This window comes from Rhinopithecus bieti, unplaced genomic scaffold, assembly GCF_001698545.2.
Source record: "Rhinopithecus bieti isolate Rb0 unplaced genomic scaffold, ASM169854v2 scaffold_1058, whole genome shotgun sequence".
NCBI lineage: Eukaryota > Metazoa > Chordata > Mammalia > Primates > Cercopithecidae > Rhinopithecus > Rhinopithecus bieti.
Genome location: NW_016803341.1, coordinates 1,436,261 through 1,461,959, shown reverse-complemented (window position 1 = coordinate 1,461,959; position 25,699 = coordinate 1,436,261). Strand labels below are relative to the sequence as shown.

At 36.1% G+C, this 25,699-nt stretch overlaps 1 protein-coding gene across 3 annotated transcripts in view; it reads right to left on the bottom strand.

Annotated features, from left to right (window-relative positions):
- Window positions 1-25,699, bottom strand: part of EXOC6B (exocyst complex component 6B) — a 713,614-nt gene that overhangs the window by 190,700 nt on the left and 497,215 nt on the right. For all 3 annotated transcript variants that reach the window (XM_017876764.1, XM_017876771.1, XM_017876776.1), the window contains exon 19: window positions 20,796-20,937. In XM_017876764.1, coding sequence (XP_017732253.1) covers window positions 20,796-20,937 — 142 coding nt within the window. The remainder of the gene's footprint in view (window positions 1-20,795; window positions 20,938-25,699) is intronic.

Here is a 25,699-nt window from a genome sequence, read left to right as displayed (position 1 = left end):
AACTGAGATGGCCACTAAGTGACTAACGATTAACAGGCAGGTAGCATATAAAGCGTGAACACACTGGACAAAGGGATGATTCATTTGCCTAAGTGGGACAGCCAAGATTTCATCACACCACTCTGAATGGTGTAATTTAAAATGTGTAAATTGTTGAATTCTGGAATTCTCTTCACTTCATCTCATCACACAGGCGTTTTATCATCTGACATCAACACAAAAGGGTGAGTACAGTACAGTAAGATATTTTGAGAGAGAGACACCATATTTATATTACGTAACAGCATGTTGTTAAAATTGTTCTATTTTATTATTAGTTATTGTTGTTAATATCTTATTGTACCTAATTTATAAACTAAACTTTAACATAGGGAGGCATGTATAGGAAAAAGCATAGTATATATAGTTATGTGTTATATAATGATGTTTTAGTCAACAATCAATGGTATATATGACAGTGGTCCCATAAGATTATAATGGAATTGGGCTGGGTATGGTGGCTCATGCCTGTAATCCCAGCACTTTGACAGGCCAAGGCAGGTGTGTCACTTGAGGCCATGAGTTTGAGACCAGCCTGGCCAACATGGTGAAACCCTGTCTCTAAAAAAAAGAATACAAAAATTAGCCGGGTATGGTGGAGCACACTTGTAATCCCAGCTACTTAGGAGGCTGAAGCAGAAGGATCACTTGAACTTGGGAGGTAGAGGTTGCAGTGAGCCGAGATAGTGCCACCACACACCAGTCTGGGCAACAGAGCAAGACTTAAAAAAAAAAAGATGATAATGGAACCGAAAAATTCCTATTGCCTAGTGATGCTGTAGCCATTGAAAGGTCATAGTGTAACACATTACCTCTTCTGTTTAGATACAAATTCTTACCACTGACTGTGTTACAACTGCCTATGGTATATAGTACTATACATGCTGTACAGGTTTGTAGCCTAGGTGTGTAGTAGGCTATATACCATTTAGATTTGTATAAGTACACTCTATGATGTTCACACAACAATGAAATCGCCTTACAAACTTCTCAGAACACATTCATGTCACTAAGTAATGTACGACTGTATAAGGTTCACTACTATCCACGGTTTCAGGCATCCACTGAGGCTCTTGGAATATATACTGCATAGATAAGGGGGGACTACTGTATAAGTCCTCTGGCAAACATGGCATATTATATAACTATAATGAAAACCACATAAACATATTTAATATTTATCTAATAATTACAGTATGTATTTATGTTCTGTCATCTGTAAAGCATTTCACATGCATTGTCTCATTTAATACTTACAACAACTCTCCACAGACATAAAGCTAACCACATGATTTCCCCTTCTCATAATAAATCTTAATATCTTGGAACTAAATGGAAATTCAGACATCACCTAGACCACCTTTCTCATTTTGTAAATGAGGAGCCCAAAGCCCAAACAAGGTTTAATGAATACCCAAGACCAAGACTATACTTAGCCATTGGCAAAATTGAGGTTATAATACAATGACCTCCAGCCCAGTACTCTTTCCAATGATGATGATGGCTGCTAACAATTACTGAGCATTTACAATAGCAATTATTCATTTAGTCATCACATGTCTATGAGATAGGTACAAATATAATTTCATTTTACAAATGAAAAAAATAAGGTTTCTAGAAGTTGAGTATGCCCAAACTACTACATTGAAGATCCAGGTTTTAAAGGAATCTATCTATTTCCATCACCTAAGATTTTAATTATTATGTGTAATATTGCTGGCATATTAAGAATTGACTGTTGGTGGTAAATATGGCTTTATAATCCATCCAAGTTTGTGGTAGGATGTATGTACCAAAATTGCCATTCACTGACTCTCCAGTTGCACACCATGCTAAGAGAATATTCCTTAAGATTGCAACCACATCCCAGTTTTCCCTATTATTCACATCTCGTGGTATCTATCCCAAGCTACTTCCTACCTTAACTCCCTCCCATCTTCAGAGCCGACCAAACAGATCTAGAAACTGAAGTAATTGCTAATCGTATCATATTTACTCACTCAAAAAATATTTATTATTAATGTACCATATGGCAGGCACTATGCTAAGTCCGAAGGAGATAGGACTGAGTGGGGCGACAAGATCCTTGCCCTAACTAATCTACTGTTTACCTTTTTCTTAGACTCTATGAAATAAGTATATTTAAAATAAGCCCTCCTCTATTCTTGAACTGGTTTGAATAGATTTTTGCTCCTTGCTCTATTGTTTGAATGTTAGTGTCCACTCTAAAATTCATGGTGAAATTTAATCTTCAATGCAACAGGATTAAGAGGTAAAGTTCTTAGGAGGTGATTAGGGTATAAGGGCTCAGCCATCATGAATGGGATTGGTAATCTTACAAAAGGAATGAAGGAAACTACCTAGGCCCTTTTTGCCCTTCTACCCCTTCTACTTTGTGAGATTACAGCATTTGAACCCTCCAGAGGATGCAGCAATACGGCACCATCTTGGAAGAAGTTTTCAGGCCCTCACCAGACACTAAACCTGACAATACCTTGATCTTAAACTTCCAGCCTCTAGAACTGTAGGAAATAAATTTCTATTATTTATAAATTACCTAGTCCCAAGCATTTTGTTATAGCAGGACAAATGGACTAAGACAGTTGCAAATACACATACTCTAATTAAGACAGATTATTATTAGGGAATGAGCTGCCAAACAAAAGAGAAAGTAGAATGTTTGGAATTAGTTAGCAGGGAAATTCCTGCTAACTAATGATAGGGAAAGGAGATTGAGACTTCCCTTCTGATATGTAAATTTGTTTGTATATTTCTGTTTGTATATTTGTCCCCTCCAAATCTTATGTTGAAACATGATTCTCAATGCTGAAGGTGAGGCCTAGTGGGAGGTGTTTGGGTCATGGGTGCAGAGCCCTTATAAATGGCTTGGTGCCCTCCCCACAGTAATGAGTTTATGTGAGAGCTTGCTGTTTAAAAGAGCAAGGCTCCTCCCCCACTTCTCTTGCTCATTCTCTTGCCATGTGTTCTGCCTGCTCCCCCTTCCCTATCCACCATGACTAGAAGCTTACTGAGGCCCTCACCAAAAGGATCTGCTGGCACCATGCTTCTTGTACAGCTTGCAGAGCCATAAGCCAAATAAACCTCTTTTCTTTATAAATTAACCAGTCTCAGATTTTTTGTTTGTTTGTTTGTTTCAGATGGAGTCTTGCTCTGTCACCCAAACTGGAGTGTAGTGGCGCAATCTCAGCTCACCGCAACCTCCACCTCCCAGACTCAAGCAATCCACCCACCTCAGCCTCCCACGTAGCTGGGACCACAAGCATGTGCCACTACGCCCAGCCAATTTTTGTATTTTTGGTAGAAACAGGGTTTCATCATGTTGGCCTGGCTGGTCTTAAACTCCTGAGCTCAAATGATCTGCCTGCCTCAGCCTCCCAAAGTGCTAAAATTACAGGCGTGAGCCACTGCACCTGGACTTCTCAGATACATTTTTATAGTACAACTTCATTTCCCAGGATGGAAAGCCAACAGTCTGTGGAACATGGCAGCCAAGCTCATAATTAAGGTATTATCTTAAGTCACTTATGACTATGTTCCCACTGAGGGAGAAGCTATGGAGGACTAGTGTCTGCTGCCATTTATCAATTTAAAGAAATTGAGGAATACAAGCCAAGTGATCACTTTTAACAACACTGGGTAACTTAAGATAAAAATGAGGCCAATTCTCATCCTTCCTAGAATGCCCGTCTCAGGAATCTAAGGAAACACAGAACTATAATGAAGCTCTATTGCAATAATCCCCTTCCTTCTGCAGCTGGATAGCTGAGTAAGCTGAAAATCAAATAAGTTGATTTCAAGTTTCTGTTGCCTTCATAATCCCATCATATTTTCTTGATAAATGCAAGGATAGTAAAAGAAATCATGGAACCTCAGGAGAATAGCGTGAACCCAGGAGGCGGAGCTTACAGTGAGCCGAGATCTCGCCACCGCACTCCAGCCTGGGCAACAGAGCAAGACTCCATCTCAAAAAAAAAAAGAAATCATGGAACCTCGATCCCTTATTCTTCTCCAAAATACTTTCTACTGCAACCCCATTCCCAGAGAAGAGAAGCACTTTGCTCTGCTATGCTCTGTCCCTTACAGAATCTTGTCTTGTGACTAGGATCTACATACAACATGTGTTAAGGTTAAAAAGAAAAAATAAAAGTAGAGAAGAAAGGAATTATATCCAGAAGGAAATGTAAGAGTTTTCTAGGTAAACTCAGCAAAAACAAGGAAAACTGTGTGGTTGTCCATTTTGCACTACTTCTTCAAGAACGATTAAACGTAATTTTGATTGACAACTTAATTACTTTAGGACATCTCACTGGAGAAGCTTGATTTAACGTAGTAACTAGTAGTTACTTTCACAGTTTGCTGATGTAAAGGTCCCTTTGCATAATATAAACTTGAAAGGCTGCAAAAGAAAAATGCTGGTGTGGATCTGTCATATATGCTTGCCCTGTGTTTCTCACCAGGGTCCTCAGGACTCTCCACTATTCCCTTTTCCACACATTAGGAAGAGATTGATAATGGAATGCCTGAAGCCCTGTGAGGGAATCTCAGACCAAAGGTGGATAATTAAGTATATGGAACTGGAGAGGCAAGGATAGCTGGGCTCAAGTAGTGGAGAAAACAAAATGAAGTAGGCAGAGTTATGCCAATTGGTAGTTGTTGATGCCTGGTACCTAGGGTTCAGTGAGATCTCTTTATAAAGATTCTTTAGTTCTGATGTCCCAGTGACAAAACCACAAGCAAGTCTATTAAGGACTGCCTGGTTAATATTCATGAAAACATCTCACACCTGAGCCAGCGTAGAGTCAGCTATATCACAAACCTGTAGCCATTTATTTTTGTGAATATATACAAAGAGATGGAAACTTTCAAACTTTTCAGGAACTATTGGATACTGACTTTGAGATAAAATAAATTCTTCAGGGATGATGTGATCTTTCAATCAGAGTGAGGAGGTTAAGTAGTAAATGCTGTTCTGCCGCTAGTATATATCACAATAGACTCAGTGAGACCAATAATTTACTCTGAAGCCGTTTCCCTAAATTCTGTGTTTAGGCAAAATCTCTATATTGGTTTCCTTACCTGTAGAGTGAGGGTTATTATGATAAGAATGGTGATATGGAAGGCTTTAGAAGCCCTTGTGCCCTTTCAAAAGAATTAAACCAAAGCATATTTAATTGACCATCAAGATCTGAGAGAATGTGGTAAGATGCATTCTATCCCTCCTGTTCATGGATCCAGTTTATACTGTCAAAAAGATTCAGGGGTCCTGGGAAATGATGGATTACATTACATTTAAAAAGATGCAATTGTTGCTGTATTTCTTTGCAAAGAAATGTGTCCTGGATTTGGTTTAATTATATTTTTAATGTACCAATCTTTTGAATAATTTAGGGAGCTATGCAGATAATTGAAAACTGAAAATGTTTAACATTGTAGACCATAAATTAGTGGAAATATGAATGAAAACACATAAAGGCATATAGATAAAGAAATGATAATTATAACAAATTATAACAAATAACATTTCCATGGCTGTTTCAAATGATTTTGTATATATTATCTCATTTGACTTTATAACAATAATGTGAGACAAATACAGCAGGAATTAGTATTTCTAGCTTATTGATGGGTTCTGAGAGGTTAAATGAATTGATTCATTCATTCTCGTGGCTTGAATTATCATACAAATATATACTGAGGGTACCAAATCATCTCTACCGTAGATTACTGCAATAGCCTTCTAACTAGTCTCTGAGGCTACTGCGAAATGCAAGTTCTTTCTGAAAATACAAATCTAATAGAGTCACCCTCCTATTTAAAATCCATGATTTCTCATCTCCAGCCTCCAACCATAGTATTTTGCATAGAGTGGTGCCCAAATTATATTTGCTGACTGAATGAGCAGATTACTGAATTAATGTTGGTAACAAGTGGTTGAGCTGGAATATGAATCTAGACTTCCTCATTTTGAATATACGAAGAGAAAGCATAGGAAATTCCAAACCCAGACATAGACTGAACATCCTAGTGCACGAGAGATACAATAGCTTAAGTTAGATCTAGAAGCTAGTAGGCAATCAACACCTGCTGGTGTTTACATCTCGGTTTCTCTGCCAGGATCCAGTGCTCTAATGTTTAAAACCAAATATAAAACATACAAACATACAGAGATCTAAGATGAAATCCACACAAAGCAGAAAAACATAGAGGTCATTATCAATTTTTAAAGGAAAAGTGATGACTTCATCACACCTAGTAAATTTTGTGACTTCCACCTTAGAGTTATTTGGTTTGGTAGCCTGTCAGCAAGAATTACCTAACAATAATACTCCTGTTACATAATGGCACCCTAAGCAGTAGTTACCATCTGTAGAAAAGAGCTGAACTGACTAATTGTTTGTAAAATAATCAAGCTGAGAATTAGAAAATCATCAGTTCTGGATCATACCTTTCAGGACAGCCATAGGAGTTTCACAGACAACTACCAAGAAGCAAAATCAATGTATTATACCAAATTAAACCTGTCACAAACTGTGACAAAGTTTCAAGTACTCTGCAAAAGACCTTCTGAGACATGCTGGATATGCTTAATATGAATTAGCAGATTTGCTAACTGCTGCTACTGATGATGACGGTGATGACAAAAATAGGAGCAGCTAATAATTAGTGCATACTTAGTGCTTTACCACACAATGAAATATAGCCTTTCATGTATTGTCTCATTTAATCCAAACCCTCTCATCTTTATAATATTCAGTACTATTATTATTCCTACCTCATAAATGGAGTTGTAAGGGGTTAAATAATTTACATATGGTAACACTAAAAGTAAGTGGGAACCAGAACCATTCTGTTGAAGTGACTCTAAAATCTATATTCTTAATGACTACATTATCCTAGCTGAATGTCTCAGGCTCTTGGTAGTGCATAATAACACCTCTATGCATTTGGGACCTAAGAAAATGGCAGACCTGACCTCATATTCAGAAACATTCAAGGTATATTCACATTTTATCTTGCCCAGAGTTTGATTTCTTTTAGGACCTATACAGTTCTTCCAAGGACTCACAGACAAAAAGGGAAAATACCTCATGCACAAACCACTGGGTAGAAAGATATAAGTGTTAATTATCTTGTCATTTGGGACTGCTTTTACACGCCTCTGTATAGTTACTTGAATTTTATGTATCATTTCTTTAAGATTTTTTTATAGACCACTGAGCATTAAAGAAAAAAAAATGAGGGGGGTGGTATAGGGAAAGACACAGAATAGAATTCTTTCTTTTAAAGTAAAATAAATGTCCATGAAAAGTTTCTTGACAGACAAATTACTGCCAATCAGGAATGAAACATTAAATTCTAAATCAATGAACCTTAGTGGCTCCACAATATATGAAGAAAAAAATTTTCAGTGCTGATATTATGGTTATTCGTGGACTGTCATGCCCTTCAAATGTTGGCTTCAATTTGATTTTAAGTCTGAAAGGTTATTACAAATACCAAATGGCTTTTCAGATAAGATATTGGCTCTCTGGAACCTCTTTTACATGGTTAACAAACTCTGTTGTGTTTCCACCTTTTCATTAAATGCTCTTTTAGTCTTAACTGAAAGCTGGCTCTGCATTAAGGATGCAGATTCTCCTACAGCTCTCTCAAGAAGAAGCTGCTCATTCAAAATCAGGCCTTAAGATGGTCATTATTCTTACTCTTCAGTGCTTCTCCCAGTCCATCATCACTCCTACTGAAAGTGCATATATTTTAGCTTTATCATCCTTCATCCCTGTTTATCTCTTATCTCTGTCAAAAATGCAGTCTTGTAGTTGGTCATTCCCCAAAATTCACCAGACTTTGTTATTTAACCAGTGGTATTGGTTGATTGCCTACACCAAAGCCCTTTCCTTCCTTTCTTTGTAAGAGAATGAGCTTCTACTTTTTCCTCAAAGTTCAGAAAAGGATGACTTCATTCTCATCTCAAGAATAATTTTGATTGGTTTAGCCTATCATTATGTTTTCAATCTCCTACTAAATAACTGATTAAGACAGAGGAATGTGAAACAATTTTGGCTAATTAGATGCAAGGAATGTGGCGGGCAACTTCTAGAAATGGTTCTGTTGCTATTGTATATTACCATGTCTAGATGAAAGGCATGGGAGTGTGCTTATTTCTGAATGGTAAGATTAGGGTAGTTTTCATTTTCTTCCTATACTTTTTTTTTTTTCCCCACCATTTTCCACAATGAATAGATATTACTTTCACTTAAAAAAAAAATACCTAAAAATCTTGAAAAGTATTCACTTGTTTCTGCTACTGATTATGATAAACTAATAGGCACAGCACTAATCTTTCCAGTGTAAAAACATCCTGGAAACCTGGAAAACTGTACAAGGAGTCTGAAAAAATGGTTTTAGATACTGGACAAGAGGTAATGCAGAATTATGATCCCACAGACATAATGATACTGAGAGCAGGAGAGCAAGGGAGGCAAGCTACCCTAGAGGCAGCTTCCAGGCTGTGCTACAAAGCAGGCAAAGGGAGAGAACTGAAACAGAACATGGTTGTCTTACTAAGGTGAAAAGTCAGAAACTAGAGCCCAGGAGTTCAAGGCAACAATTATTTACAGGACTGAGTATCAGAAAGGAGGATGCTGCAAAAGAGAGCATCCAGGAAAATTACAGAAGGGTCCTTTTGGTATTTGGTGGAGTACTAATTTGTGTATGTATAGTAGGCAATTACCAAAGGCTGGAGAAAGAACCATTAGAAATGAAAAGGATAAGAATTTGTGAAAGTCTTACAGGGATGACCATATTTTGTGTTTCCACCAGCCAGAGTTTAAAGACCTCTGAGCTATCCAAAGCATCAAGCAGAATTCTCCCAAGGGTACTGCTTTAGAAGTGGTGACAAATTAGACCTAGACAAAAAGCTGCTATGGACCCGCTATATACTTAAGAGAAAGTATCGAAAGAATCCAATTGCGAATAACCAAAATCTACGTCAGAACAAAATATAATATTATTTAAAGGAATACAACAAAATACAGCATCCAACAATATGAAATGTAAAATTTCAGGAATCCCGTAAACAATGACCAGGATGCAAAGAAACAGGACAATATGACCTATAATCAGGTGAACAATATCAATAACCTGGAAAATATACACATGATGGAACTGGTAGAACAGGACTGTTACATAGCTATTACAAGAATGTTCCATGTGTTAACAAGGTAGAGGAACAGGAATATTATGAAGAAAGCAATAACTGGGAGTTATACCTGATGTAAATGACGAATTGATGGGTGCTGACGAGTTGATGGGTACAGCACACCCACATGGCACAAGTATACATATGTAACAAACCTGCATGTTATGCACATGTACCCTAGAACTTAAAGTATAATAATAATAAAAAAAAAGAACCAAATGGAGTTCACATAAAAGTGAAAAAAAAACACCTCAAATGACAAATACATTGAAAACAGATAAGCAGCAGATTAGATATTGCAAAAGGAAAGTTCAAAGAACTCGAAGACATCAATAGAGAGCATTCAAAGTGAAGTGCATAAAGAAGAAAAGAAGATTGAAAAGAAAATAAACAGAATATCAGTAACTTACAGGACAATGTGAAGTGGTCTAAAATACATGTAAAGGAAGTTTCAGACAAAAAGGAGAGATAGAAAAGATATTCAAAGAAATAATGGCAAAAGCCTTCTCAAATTTAATAAAAGGTATAAACTCGCATGTCCAAATTCAATGAATTCTAAACAGAATTAACCTAAAGAATCCCACAGAAAAGACACAGTCTAATGAAATTGCTGAGAACCAGTGATGAAAATCTCAAAAAAGTAGAGAAAATGGGACATAATTTGTACAAAGAAATGAAGATAACAAAAAACTTATCATCAGAAACCGTATCAATCAAAAGAAAATACTTAGAACTCTTTAAAATGTTGAAAGAAAAAAACAACCCTGTTAACCTAGAATTCATTATACAGTGAAAATATATTTCTGAAGATTTTACCAGAAAAAAAAAGTTTAGAGAATTTAACATAAGTGGAATTGTACTATAATGTACATTGAAGGAAGCTCCTCAGTAGAATAAAAATGATATCAGATAGAAATCTGAATCTGCACAAAGATATGAAGAATGCAAAATATAGTAAACACATGGGTAATTATGAGATATATATTAATCATTTCTAGACATTTTATAAAATAAACGAGTGTTTAAAGTAAAGATGCAGTACTAATGTACTGTGGGGTTTATAGACTATATAGAAGTAATATGTATAACAACAATAGCACAAAGGACAGTAGACAGAAGAAGAACAATACTTTTGTAAGATTCTTACATTAATGCAAAATGGCATAATATTATTTTAAGGTATTCTGTGTTAAAGATGTGTATTGTAAATCCAGGAACAAAAACTAAAATATAAAATAAAGAGTTTGAGCTAATAAACTATAAAAGCACTAGTTAATCTAAAAAAAAAAAAAAAAGCAATGAAAGAAGAAAATGAACAAAGTATGAAAAAGGAAATAGAAAATGAACAGCAAGATGATAGATTTAAGCCCAAGCATACTGAAAATTACATTCAGGAAGTGGAACAAGATAGTAGAATGTAAGATTACATCATTTGTCTGATCCCCCCTCCCCAACCCCACCCCTGCAGGAACACCAAATTTTAACAACTATCTGCAGACAGAAAAGCACTGGCACAAGAATCAAAAATCAGGTGAGTAATAACCCTACCTATATTTTTACATCATATCGCTAAAAAAGGCATTGAAGATGGGCAGAAAGACAATCTTGTATTGCTGACGCCACCCCTCCCCCAGCCCCTGGCAGTGGCTGAATGGCCTGGAGAGTTTGTGCTCTTGGGGAAGGGAGAGTGCAGCAACTGGGGGACTTTATATTGACCTCAGTCCTGCCCTGTCACAGTGGAGAAAAAAGTTGTGCTGGCTGGGCTGTCAGAACCCACACGTGGAGGGAACATTTGGACCAGACCTAGCCAAAGGAGAATCATCCATTCCCGAGGTCAGAACTTGAGTTCTCAGCAAGCCTCATCACCACAGGCCAAAGTGCTCTGGGGTCCTAAGTAAACTTGAAAGACAGTCTAGGACACAAGGAATGCAACGCTAAGGCAACTCTTAGTGTTGGGCTGGGCTCAGAGCCAGAGGATTAGGGTGGTATGTGACCTGGGCAGTAACCCAGCCAGGGCAGCTAAGGGAATGCTTGCGCCACCTCTCTTCCAACCCCAGGCAGTGCAGCTCATAGCTAGAAAATGAGTCCTTCCTTCTGCTTAAGAAGAGCAGAATAAGGGGAACATCACACATCGGGGCCTATCATGGGGAGGGGGGAGGGATTGCATTGGGAGTTATACCTGATATAAATGATGAATTGATGGGTGCTGACGAGTTGATGGGTGCAGCACACCAACATGGCACAAGTATACATATGTAACAAACCTGCACGTTATACACATGTACCGTAGAACTTAAAGTATAATAAAAAATAAATAAATAAAATAAAATAAAAAAAAGAGGACTCTGTCATGTGTCTTAGATACCAGCTCAGCCACAGTAGGATAGAGCACTAGGCAGAGTCATGAGGCCCCCATTTCAGGCCCTAGAACACAAACCAATAACAAGTAACAAGATTGAAACCATAATAAAAAGTATCCCAGTAAAGACAAGCCTGGGACCCAATTCACTGCAGAATTCTATCAAACATCTAAAGAAGAACTAATAGTAATCCTACTCAAACTGTTCTGAAAAATAGAGGAGGAAGGAATACTTCCAAACTCATTCTACAAGGTCAGTATTACCCTGATACTAAAATCAAAGACACATCAAAAAAGAAAACTACATGCCAATATCTGTGATGAATATTGACACAAAAATTCTCAACAAAATACTAGCAAACTGAATTCAACAATACATTAAAAATATCATTCATCATGACCAAGTGGGATTTATCCCACAGATGCAAGGATGGTTCAACATACACAAGTCAATCAATGTGATACAACATACGAAGGGAATGGAGGACAAGAACCATATGATCATTCCAACTGATGCTGGAAAACATTTGATAAAATTCAACATCCCTTCCTGATAAAAACCCTAAAAAATCTGGGTGTTAACATTACCTCAACAAAATGAAAGCCATGTATGACAGATCCACAGCTAGTATCATACTGAATGGAGAAAAACCAAAAGCTTTTTCTCTAAGAAGTGAAACACAACTAGGATGCCTACTTTCACCATTGTTATTCAACATAGTATTGAAAGTCCTATAGAGCAATTAAGCAAGAAAAAGAAAAAAGGGTCATCCAACTCAAAAAGGAAGAGGTCAAATTATCCTTGTGTGGAGATGATATATTATATTTACAAAACCTAAAGCCTCCACCAAAAAAAAAAATGATTAGAATTGATAAATTCAATAAAGTTGCAGGATACAAAATCAGTGTACAAAAATCAGTAGCAGTTCTATATGCCAACAGTGAACAATCTGAAGAAGAAATAAAAAAGTAATCCCCTTTGTAATAGCCACAAATAAAATTAAATACCTAGGAATTTACTTAGCCAAAGAAGTAAAAGATCTTACAAACTGTAAAATACTGATGAAAGAAATTAAAGAGGACACATACAAAAAAATGCAAAGATATTGCATGGTCATGGATTGGAAGACTCAATATTGTTAAAATGCCCATATTACCCAAAGCAATCTACAGGGTCAATGAAATTCCTATCAAAGTACCAATGACATTCTTTACAGAAATAGAAGAAACAATCAGAAAATTTATATGGAACCACAAAAGACCCAGAATGGCCAAAGATATCCTGAGCAAAAAGAACAGAACTGGAAGAATCATATTACCTAACTTCAAATCATATTACAGAGCTATAGTAATAAAAACAGCATGGTACCGGCATTAAAACAGACACACAGACCAATGGAACAGAATAGAGAACCCAGAAAAAAATCCACATACCTAGAGTAAATTCCTTTTAGACAAAGATGTCAAGAACACACACTGGCTGGGCATGGTGTGTGGTAGCTCACACCTGTAATCCCAGCACTTTGGGAGGCCAAGGTGGGCGGATCATGAGGTCAGGAGATAGAAAGCATCCTGGCTAACACGGTGAAACCCTGTCTCTACTAAAAACACAAAAAAATAGCCAGGTGTGGTGGCACGTGCCTGTAGTCCCAGCTGCTCAGGAGGCTGAGGCAGGAGAATTGCTTGAACCCAGGAGGCAGAAGTTACAGTGAGCCAAGATTGCACCACTGTACTCCAGCCTGGGTGACAGAGCAAGACTCTGTCTCAAAAAAGGAACACACACTGGGGAAAAGACAGTCTCTTCAATGAATTATGGTGGGAAAACTAGAAATCCATATGCAAAATAATGAAACTAGACCCCTACCTCTTGCCATATATAAAAAGCAAATCAAAATGAATTAAAGACTTAAATCTAAGACGTCAAACTAAGAAAGGACTACAAGAAAACATTAGGGAAACTCTTCAGGATATCAGTCTGGGCAGACATTTCTTTTTTTGAGATGGAGTCTCACTGCAATGCCCAGGCTGGAGTGCAATGGTGCAATCTCAGCTCACTGCAACCTCTACCTCCCAGGTTCAAGCAATTCTCCGGCCTCAGCCTCTCCAGTAGCTGGGATTATAGGCGTGTGCCACCATGGTCAGTTAATTTTTGTGTTTTTAGTAGACACGGGGTTTCACCATATTTGCCTGACTGGTCTGGAACTCCTGACATCGAGTGATCCATCCGCCTCAGCCTCCCAAAGTGCTAGGATTACAGGCATGAGCCACTGTGCCCAGCCTGGGTAGACATTTCTTAATTAATACCTCATAAGCACAGGAAACTAAAGCAAAAATGGACAAATGGGATCACATCAAGTTAAAAAGTTTATGCACAGCAAAGGAAATAATCAACAAAGTGAAGAGACAACCCACAGAATAGTAGAAAATATTTGCATACCATCCGACAAGGAATTAATAACCCAAATATATAAGGAGATAAAACACTCTATAGGAAAAAAAACTAATAATCCAATTTAAAAATGAGCAAAAGAATTGAATAACCATTTCTCAAAAGAACACACACAAATGGCAAACAGGTATATGAAAAGGTGCTCAACATAATTGACCATCAGGCAAATGTAAATCAAAATTACAATGACATAGCACTTCACTCCAGTTAAAATGTCTTTTATCCAAAAGACAGGCAATAACAAATGCTGGAAAGGATGTGGAGAAAAGGAAACTCTCATATACTGTTGTTGTGAATGTGAATTAGTATAACCACTATGGAGACAGTGTGGTGGCTCACTCCTGTAATCCCAATACTTTGGAAGGCTGAGGCGAGTGGATCATAAGAGGTCTGGAGTTTGAGACCAACCTGGGCAACATGGCGAAATCCCATCTCTACTAAAAATTACAAAAATTATCCAGGCATAGTGGCATACACCTGTAATTCCAGGTACACAGGAGGCTGAAGCACTAGAATCATTTAAGCCTGGGAGGCAACAATTGCAGTAAGCCAAGTCACGCCACTGTATAGCCTGTGCCTCCAGAGTGAGACCCTGTCTCCAAAAAAGAAAAAAATCCACTATGGAGAATAATTTGGAAGTTCCTGAAAAAAGTAAAAATACAGATATCATAAGATCCAGATCCAGCAATCCCACTGCTGGGTATTTATTCAAATGAAAGAAAATCAGTATACCAAAGAGATTTTATATCTGCACACTCATATTTCTTGCAGCACCATTCACAATAGCCAAGATTTGGAAGCAACCTAATTGTCCATCAACAGATTTATGGACAATCTGTTGATGGTACTTACACACAATGGAGTACTATTCAGCCATTAAAAAAAAAAAATCCTGTCATTTGTAACAGTGATCCTGTCATTTTAATGAACTGGAGGTCATTATGATAAGTGTTAAACGAGACACAGAAAGACAAACATTGCATGTTCTGACTTATATGTAGGATCTAAAAATCAAAACAATTAAACTCATGAAGATAGAGAGTTGAAGGACGGTTATCAGAGGCCAGGAAGCAGAGTGTTGAGAGGTGAAGTAGGGATGGTTAATGAGTACAAAACACTTAGAAAAATGAATAAGACCTAATATTAGCACAAGGGGGTGGCAACAGTCAAAATAATTTAATTGTACATTTTAAAATAACTAAAAGAGTAAATTAGATTGTAACACAAATGATAAATGCTTAAGGAGACAGATATTCCATTTTTCACAGTCAAAATAATTTAATTGTACATTTTAAAATAACTAAAAGAGTAAATTAGATTGTAACACAAATGATAAATGCTTAAGGAGACAGATATTCCATTTTTCACAATGTGATTATTACACATTGCATGCCTGTATCAAAATATTTCATGTACTCCATAAATATATATACCCACTATGTACCTACAAAAATTAAAAAATTACATTCAATATAAGTCACCTAACAACCCAATTAAAAATAAAAGATTCTCATATTGAATAAAAAAGCAAAACCTGGCCGGGCGCAGTGGCTCACGCCTGTAATCCCAGCATTTTTGGAGGCCGAGAAAGGCGGATCACAAGGTCAGGAAATCGAGACCATCCTGGCTAACACGGTGAAACCCTGTCTCTACTAAAAATACAAAAAAATTATCCGGGCGTAGTGGCAAGCGCCTGTAGTCCCAGCTACAGGCTGAGGCAGGAGAAGGCTGAGGCAGGAGAATGGCGTGAATCTGGGAGGCGGAGCTTGCAGTTAGCGGAGATCGCACCACTGCACTCCAGCCTCTCCAAAAAAAAAAAAAAAAAAAAAAAAAAGCAAAAAAGATAAAGATAGAAATGGATATATTTATGCAAACACAACAAAGTCATAAGGAAGTTGAGTGGGTCAATACCAGTATCACAAAAAGTATATTTTTTTCAAATAACACATATTACTAGGGATAAACAGGGTCATTTCATCATAACAATAACCAGTGCATCATCGGGAAATATCAGTTCTAAGTAGTATGCACCCAATAACAGAGCTTCAAAATGCATTAACCTGATAGAATGGAAACTGACAGGATTGATATTGATAAATATAACTGGAGATTTCAACTCTTCTCAGTAATTAATAAACCAACTACAAAGAAAGTCAGTATGAATACAGGAGATTTGAATAACACTGTCAATCAACTTTACCCATGTGATGTCTATAGGCTACTCCACGCAGTAACAGCAGAAAACACATTCTTTCTAAGTGCAAACGGAACATTTGACTAGACCATATACTGGGTCATAAAACAAGTCTCAGCAAATTTAGAAGAACTGAAATTATATGAAGTATGCTCTCTGATCAAAATGAAAGTAGACTAGAAACCTAAAACAGAAGTATTAACAGATCTAAAAATTTTCTAAATATTTGGGAAGTAACACATTTCTTAATAACCCATAGGTAAAACACAAAAGCAATTTGAAAATACTGAAATGAATAAAAATTAAAACATGACACATCAAAATTTGTATACTGTGGCTGAAATAATACTTAGACAATAATTTCTAATACTAAAATGCTCATATTAGAAAAGAAGAAAATCTCAAATAAATTATTTAAGTTTCTACCCAAAAGAAACTAACAAAAGAAGAGCAAATAAACGAGAAGTAAGCAGAAGAAAGAAAACAGTAAAGGTGGAAATGAGACAGCTAGAAATTAGCTAGGCACCTGTTAAGATAGGCTCAAGCCTTCTTCCTGTGGTCTTTCCACATGAGCTTGCTTAAGTTTCTTCAAGCTTGGAAGCCTCAGCATAGCTAGACTTTTTACACAGCAGCCAAGCTGGAGGCAGCACCATTCTTTATGGCCTTGCCTCAGAGTCACAAAGGGCCACTTCTGCCACATTCTGTTGGTTACAGTCAACTCACAAGCTTTCCCAGATTCAAGGGGAGGGGAATTAGATGCCATTTCGTAATGAAGTAGTCTCAAGGTTCTAGAAAAAAATGTGGTAAGGGAGATACTGTTGCAGACATCTTTGAACAATGTAATCTATATTATAGATCTGGGGTGACATATAGTATCATTTCCATTTAACCTGAAAAACTACCTTTTACATTTGTGTAGTGCAAATCTGGTGACAAATTCAACTACTGTTTATCTGAAAATGTCTTTATTTTCCGTTTATTTTTGAAGGATATTTTCACAAGATACAGAGTTTTCATTGACAAGTTTTGTTTTGTTTTTCTTTCAGGACTTTACAGATATTCTACTACCTTCTGGTTTGCACTGTTTCTGGTAAGCTGGCTGTAGTTCTTATCACTGTTCTTCATTATGTAATACGCCTTTTCTTCTTTGGCTGCTTTAAAATTTTTCTCTTTATTATAGTTTATTTAGCAATCTGATTACAATGTGTCTCAGTGTAGCTTTCTTTGTATTTATCTTGCTAAAGTTTTTTGAGCTATTTAAATTAGTGTGTTAATACTGTTTCTCAAACCTGAGAAACTCTGAACCCAGTTATGTACTATGTCCATCTTATCTCTTAAATTACTGACTATACTAAATTATTTTAAGCCCCTGTCTGAAATTTCCAACATATGTGCCATCAGTGGATCTATTTCTATTGTCTATCTTTTCTTCTGTTACAGATAACATTTTCTTGCTTCTCTGCGTGTCAAATTTTGAGCTTGCTTAAGTTTCTTCAAGCTTGGAAGCCTCAGCATAGCTAGACTTTTTACACAGCAGCCAAGATGGAGGCAGCACCATTCTTTATGGCCTTGCCTCAGAGTCACAAGCAAAAAGCTGTAAAACTGTGTATGCTATGTGCTTGAGAGTGTGGAATTGTCTTTTCTTCCTCATCCTTCAAAGGCTGTTGAGTTTTGTTGAAAGGCTGTTTTTTTTTTGTTTTTTTTTGTTTTTTTTATCGGCAGAGTCACTTTATCTTGTGAAATTGTTAGGGTCAAGAGAAGCTTTTGGGGTTAATATTCAAAATATGTCAAAAACTCACACTAAACAGCAAGAAAAATAACTCGATTAAAAAATGGGTAAAGGACCTGAATGAACATTTCTCAAAAGAAGATATGCATATGGCCAACAGGAATATGAAAAGATGCTCGGAATCACTAATTATCAGGGAAAGGCAAATTAAAACCATAATGACACATCAATTCATACCTAATAGAATAGCTACTATCAAAATGACAAGAAATAACAAGTGTTGAAAAGGATGTGAAAAAAAAAGGAAATCCTTGTGCATTATTGGTGGAAATGTAAACTAGTACAGCCATTAAGAAAAACAGTATGGGAATTCCTCAACTAGTTTTAAAGTATACAGCTACCATATGATTCAACAATCCCATTACTGAGTATATATTCAGAGAAGATGAAATCAGTTTGCCAAAAAGATATCTGCATTCCTATGTTCAATGTAGCATTATCACAATAGCCAAGATATGGAATCAATCTAAATGTACATCAGTGGAGGAATGCCTAAAGAAAATGTAATATAAATAGACAATAAAATATGGAATATTATTCAGACTTTAAAAAGATGGAAATCCTGTCATTTGTGACAACATGGATGAACCTGGAGGACCTAATGTTAAGTAAGAAAAGGCACAGAAAGACAAATAGGGCATAACCTCACCTATACATGGAATCTACAAAAGTTGAACTCATAGAAGTAGACAGCAGAATGGTGGCTGCCAATGAACTCACAGAAGTTGAGTCATATTGATCAAATAATATAAAATTTCAGTTAGGAGAAATAAGTGCAAGAGATCTATTATACAACATTGTGACACTAGTTAATAACAATGTACTGAAATCTTGAAAATTGCTAAGAAAGGAGACTTTGTTTTTTTAACCACCCAAAAAAGTATATGAAGTAATACATATATTAACTAGCTCAATTTAGCCATTCCACAATGTATATATATTTCAAAACAAGTGTACATGATGAACATATACAATTAAGAAAAAAAAAAACAGAGGAGCTCCTCCTCTAGAGCTTTGAGTAGCACTCTTAAGACATCATCTTCTGGGGTCTTACTGAATGCAAAAGATGTTTAGCTGGACTCTTCCATTCTGGTTGGTCAGAATTCCAATGTTTCTGTGTATGTTTCCAGTGACCTTTGGCACCCTTATTCATCTCACAGACGTCCAGTGGCTGTTCTTTGCCAAGCCTCACAGAGTTTCACTCTGCACATGGCTACTAAATTTTTTACCAAAGACTCAAGGGCTCTCCAGTGCTGATTAATAGAACTACTTCTTTGAACAACTCCTTGCTCTCTGGTACCTTGCTCCACCAATCCCAGCTGTCACACCAGCCCTATAAGCCAGTCTCTGGGATTTTGCTTTTGTGTTTTCTTTGTAAAACACTGCTTTTGTTTGGGCTCTACTTTCCTATGTTACTGTTTAGACAGTGTTCCCAGACAGAAAAATGGGAAGAATGGCAAGATTACCTTATGTGTTTCCCTTTCTTTGAAGTATCACTGCCTTTTTATGTCTTCTGTCAAATGCATGAATAGGGTTGCTTCATGTAGTTCATTCAATTTTATAATTGTTTATGGCAAAAGGGTAACTTTAATATCTTTTACTCTGTGATGGCTATAACTGGAAGTCCTATTAATGCCTTTTTAAATTAAAAATAGCATTGCCAATAAAACCTTAATTTCCACATATCAAAAGTCAAGCAAAGGAAACCAGTAAGTAGTAAAATAAAAATGTGGGCCAAGGGTGTGAGCAGACTCATATAATTTCCCATTAGTTTAATTTTCTTAGAATAAAAAAAATTCCAAGAGTCATATCATTTCTTGTTCATTTTCATTTCTCACTGACAGCTCTTCATTCTTTCCTAATCAAAGCCTAATTTTGCATTCAACTTCGAGTAGATGATTTATGATGAGTCAACTATGCCAATAATGATGCTTCTACTTCACTTTGTCAGATACTCAATCCCCCAGCCTCCCATAGAGCTGGAAGTGATCATATGGCAGTGTTTTGTTCAATGAGACATATAGGAAAGTTTGTCAGGGATCTCCTTAAAAGGTTCTTATTTTCTTAATAAAAGGAATAGGTGAAGGCTGGTCCATTTCCTGTCTTGAATGTGGGTCTCTTCTGACAGTAATATATATGAAAATGAAGAGTTCACACTCTAATTATACCAAAGGAGGAGAAACGAAAGAGCCTGGGTCCATAATGACATCACTAAGCAACTAAACCAATACAGCAACTGTCTGCCTTCTAGAAAAATAAAATTTATTTGTTTAAGCCACTCTAAGTTTTTTATTTCTTATAATAGAAAGCATTTCTGACTAATTAATGCACACACCATTTGTTCTTTAGACTAACAAGAGTTTGCATATAAGATGTAGCTAGTTTTTAAATAGAATATTAGAAGAAAGGTGTTAGAATAGAAGCTACATTCTTTTGAAGCCTTTGGACCAATTGGGTTTTCTTTAGTGTCTATTAAATGCACACCTCCCTTATATCACCCTATAGATTGCAAACTTCCTTGTAGCTAGAGATCTTCTGTTTTAAATATGGGTCTAAGCACTTCTGGGAGTTCAAATTAGCTTGCTGATATACTCTATTTCTAGATGTTCTATAAGTTATCTCTGTTATCTAGGTATTCTTTGACTCCATTAGGAACAAGGACCCTAAACACCTAAAACATTTTTCTCCCCACAGAAATGAGTTTGCTGGTAAGACAAACAAGCACAGGGATGGTCATTGTCTTACGTTCACATTCTCTGACGTCCAAGTTGAACTGCTGTAATGCTCCCAAGGTAAGCTGCCGCACTTCAGCTTCCAACAAAAGTTGCATCAAGGATGTAGCTAAATGCTTGCAAGCTGACATACACGCTGTCTGGGCCACCTTTCCCTGAAATACAAGATTGTAAATCATAAAGTTAATGAATCTAACATAAATTAAAATAAAATTTCAACAAAACTTAAAATCACTTTTTTTTCGATTAGGAATTTCCCTAAGGTTCTCGTCATCATAATACCCTTCCATTCAAATAATCTTGGAATTAACATCTGATGGCAATCATCTTATATAATAGCTCCATCACCATCAGTAGCTGTAACACTAAGGTGAAATTCACAAAGCCCAGTTATTTAATCAAGAATTACTTCTTTTCTAAATTGAAAGCAGACAAACAATATTTGAAATCTTAAGTAAGAAACAATATTCTACAATATTGTAGAATACAATATTCTACAGAGAATAAATTTCAGAAACTTCCTTCCAAGTTAAAAAATTCTTAAAAATCAAATGTGAACAATAATCCCTACTGTATCTAGAAACAGTGTTTACTGCTTTATGATTTAACACATATAAAATGAAAATAATGGCCACGCGCAGTGGCTCACGCCTGTAATCCCAGCACTTTGGGAGGCCGAGGTGGGTGGATCACGAGGTCCGGAGATCGAGACTATCCTGGCTAACACGGTGAAACCCCATCAAACTCCGTCTCTACTAAAAATACAAAAAATTAGCCAGGCGTGGTGGTGGGCTTCTGTAGTCCCAGCTACTTGGGAGGCTGAGGCAGGAGAATGGCATGAACCTGGGAGGTGGAGCTTGCAGTAAGCCAAGATCACGCCACTGTACTCCAGCCGGGGGACAGAGTGAGACTCCGTCTCAAAAAAAAAAAAAAAAAAAAAAAAAAAAAAAGAAAAGAAAATAATTATTTAAAACAAAAGATTACCTGAAAAAAATAATTGAGGGGATGCATTTTGTTTTCTTAGAAAATACTGAGGATTTATGAATATAAACTCTAGGTCAATTTTGAAAATTATTTGGATTTTTAAAATTAATATTTTTTAGTGTCTTCTTTAAAAGATTCAAAGACTCTAACATTTAGTGAATTATATAAATTTCATATCTGTTATTTATCATCTTTTCAAAAGACAGGATGATATATGTTTTAAAAGACTCTGATCAATTTAGTGAATCATCCTTCTTTTTTGAAATTATAAAATCTTTCAGCCATACAGAAAAATACAGAATCATAAGATGAATACTTATGTATCCCCTAAACATTACAAATACAGTTCAAGCCCCTGTGTGACCTCCTAAATCATTTTCCTCCCACTCCCCAGAGATGACCATTATTGGTATTAGGCATCCCATTTGTTTTTTAAAAGTACTATTATGACAAGTATATAACCAGAAACAATACGTTGTATTATTTTACATATTTTGAAACTTTCTATAATATTATGTAGGTCCTTCTGCAACTTCCTTTTTCAGTTGAATATTATGAATGTGAAAATTTTGAAGTGTATTGCATCTAGTTGTAGTTTATTCCTTTAATTGTTCCATAGTATTCCTTTTTGGAAGTATACCACAATTTATTTGGCCATTCCTCTTATGCTGGATATTTAGGTTATTTCTTTTTCTTTCTTTCTTTTTGTTTTGGCTAGTAGAAACACAGTAAGTCAGTTCTAGTAAGAGATCATGAAAATGCAAGAGCATGACTACAGTGTCCATTTTATATGTTTTTTCATATGTTATACTGGGTCAGTATGATTCTAGCAGGCTTTAAACAGAAAAACTATAAACAAAAAATATCATAATACATTTTAAAACTTACATAATTTTATATACTTTGGATAATTTCTTTGGAATTACTTTTTGAAGCTACTAGGATGAGGGGTATGAAGACTGTGATCCATAATGCATATGCTTGTATGTAAAGACAAACACAAGTGAAAGCTAGACTCCCAAATATCTGGTTAAATGACTCTGCTTATGGTATGTTCTGATTTACATTGTCCCTAGATATTTCGTAGAGTATTACTTCATTGCATAATCACCAACACTTTTATAAGTTTTTCTGCTAATTTTTCTACTAATTAAACAAAAGATATTTTATGGATTTTATGTCTTTGATTACTTTGTGGAATTGAATATTTTCTAAATTTGTATTTATTTGACTAAAATCTTATTTGTAGCATAAAAAATAATGATGACCTATTTTAGCACACAGACTATACATTTTCCTCATCTTTATGGTTTCATCTGTATTTTCTGATGGGCCACACTCTGGATAATTTAAAACAACAAACGAGTTAATTTAGAGATCAAGTAGAACAGATATAATCGAGGCAAAAACAAATTCTAAAGAGAAAAGTCATATCATAAAAGAAATCCACATTAAATTACTTGGTTTTAATTAAACCCACTAGAGACCTAAGACAGGCACCTCCAAAGAAAAACAGGGTTCAACATAATGGTCAGGCTATGCCCACTGTGAACTTTCAGAGGGGACAAACGTGTGAGACCAGCACAACTTACTGAACATTATTCCCCATGGCTTGCTTTTGTCAACTTTGTTGAAGATCAGATAGTTGTAAGTGTGTGGAATTATTTCTGGGCTCTCTATTCCATTCCATTGGTCTATGTGTCTGTTTTTATTCCATTGGCCTATGTGTCTGTTTTTACACCAGTACCATGCTGTTTCGGCTACTGTAGCCCTGTGGTATAGTTTGAAGTCAGGTAACGTGATGTCTCCAGCTTTGTTCTTTTTGCTTAGGATTGCCTTGGCTATTCAGAGTCTTTTTTGGTTCTATATAAATTTTTAAATAGTTAATTTCTAGTTCTATGAAGAATGTTATTGATAGTTTGATAGGAGCAGCAATGAATCTGTAAATTGCTTTGAGCAGTATCGCCATTTTAACTATATTGCATCTTCCTACTCAGGAATATGGAATGTTTTACCATTTTTTGTGTCATCTCTGATTTATTTGAGCAGTGTTTTATACTTCTCATTGTAGAGTTCTTTCATGTCCCTGGTTAGCTGTATTTCCAGGTATTTTATTCTTTTTGTGGCAATTGTGAATGGGATTGGGTTCCTGATTTAGCTCTCCACTTTGGTGCTATTGGATGCTATTGATGTGGATTGGGTTCCTGATTTAGCTCTCCACTTTGGTGCTATTGGATGCTATTGATGTACAGGAATGCTACTGATTTTTGTACATTGATTTTGTATCCTGAAACTTTGCTGAAGTTGTTTATTAGCTCAAGGAGCTTTTAAGCAGAGTAGCCATATATAGAAGATTGGAATCAGACTCCTTCCTTATGCCATATACAAAAATCAACACAAGATGGATTAAAGACTTAAATGTAAAACCTAAATCTATAAAAACCTTGGAAGATAACCTAGTAAACACCTTTCTGGACAAGGGAACTGGCAAAGATTTCATGACGAAGACCCTAAAAGCAATTGCAACAAAAGCAAAAACTGAAAAATGGGATCGAATTAAACCTAAGAGCTTCTGCACAGCAAAATAAACTATCAATAGAGAAAACAGAAAACCTACAGAATGGAAGAAAATATTTACAAACTATGCATCTGACAAAGGTCTGATATCCACAATCTATAAGGAACTTAAACAAATGTACAAGCAAATAAACAAACAAAACCCCTTAAAAAGTAGGCAAAGGACATAAACAGCCACTATTCAAAAGAAGTCATACATGTGGCCAACAAGCATATGACAAAATGCTCAATATCACCAATCATTAGAGAAATGTAAATCAAAACCAAAAGGAGATATCATCTCATACCATTCAGAATGGCTATTAGAAAAAAAAAAAAAAAACATTAAAAAAAAAACAGATGCTGGCAAGGTTGCAGAGAAAGAACACTTATACACTGCTGGTCAGAGTGTAAATTAGTTCAGCCATCGTGGAAAGCAGTGTGGTGATTCCTCAAAGAACTAAAAACAGAGTACCCATCAACCCAGCAATCCTACTATTGAATATATAACCAAATGAATATAAATTGTTCTACCATAAAGATACATGCACACGTATGCTCACTGCAGCACTATTCACAATAGCAAAGTCATGGAATAAACCAAAATGCCCATCAACAGTAGACTGAATTAAAAAATTAGGTACCTATACACCACGGAATACTACACAGCCATAAAGAAAGAATGAGATCATGTTCTTTGCAGCAACATGGAAGGCACTGGAGACCTTTATACTTAGCAAACTAAAGCAGGAACAGAAAACCAAATGCCTCAGGTTCTCACTTATAAGCAGGAGCTAAATAAAGAGAACACATGGTCACAAAGAGGGGAATAACAGATGCTAGGGCCTGCTTGAGGGTGGAAGATGAGAAAAGTGAGAGATCAGAAAAAATACCTATCAGGCACTATGCTTACTACCTGGGTGACGAGATAATCTGTACACCAAACCCTCATGATATGAGTATACCTATATAACAAACCTGCCTGTATACTCCTAAACCTAAAAGTTAAAAGAAAACCAACAAAAAATGAAAACAAACAAAAAAAGGTGTGAGACTCTATAGCTTTTCAACAGTGAGAGTGGGAATAGAGTGAATGAATGAAGCAAGACTAAAAGAGATGCCCAGAGACAGCATAGCAGATCAGAAATCAGAGAAAAGGTTAAGAAACTGCCATCTCTTGGGAAATACTACACACCAGATGTGCTACACTTAGGCACTTGATATATTTATGTAATCCTCACAATTACCCCCCCAAAATTGGTATTATTCTTTTCTTGTACATAAATAAACTAAGACTCAATGAACTTAAGAAATTTAGACAAACTCATACAATTATTAGGTACTTCTACCCAACTCTTTTTTTTTTTTTTTTTTTTT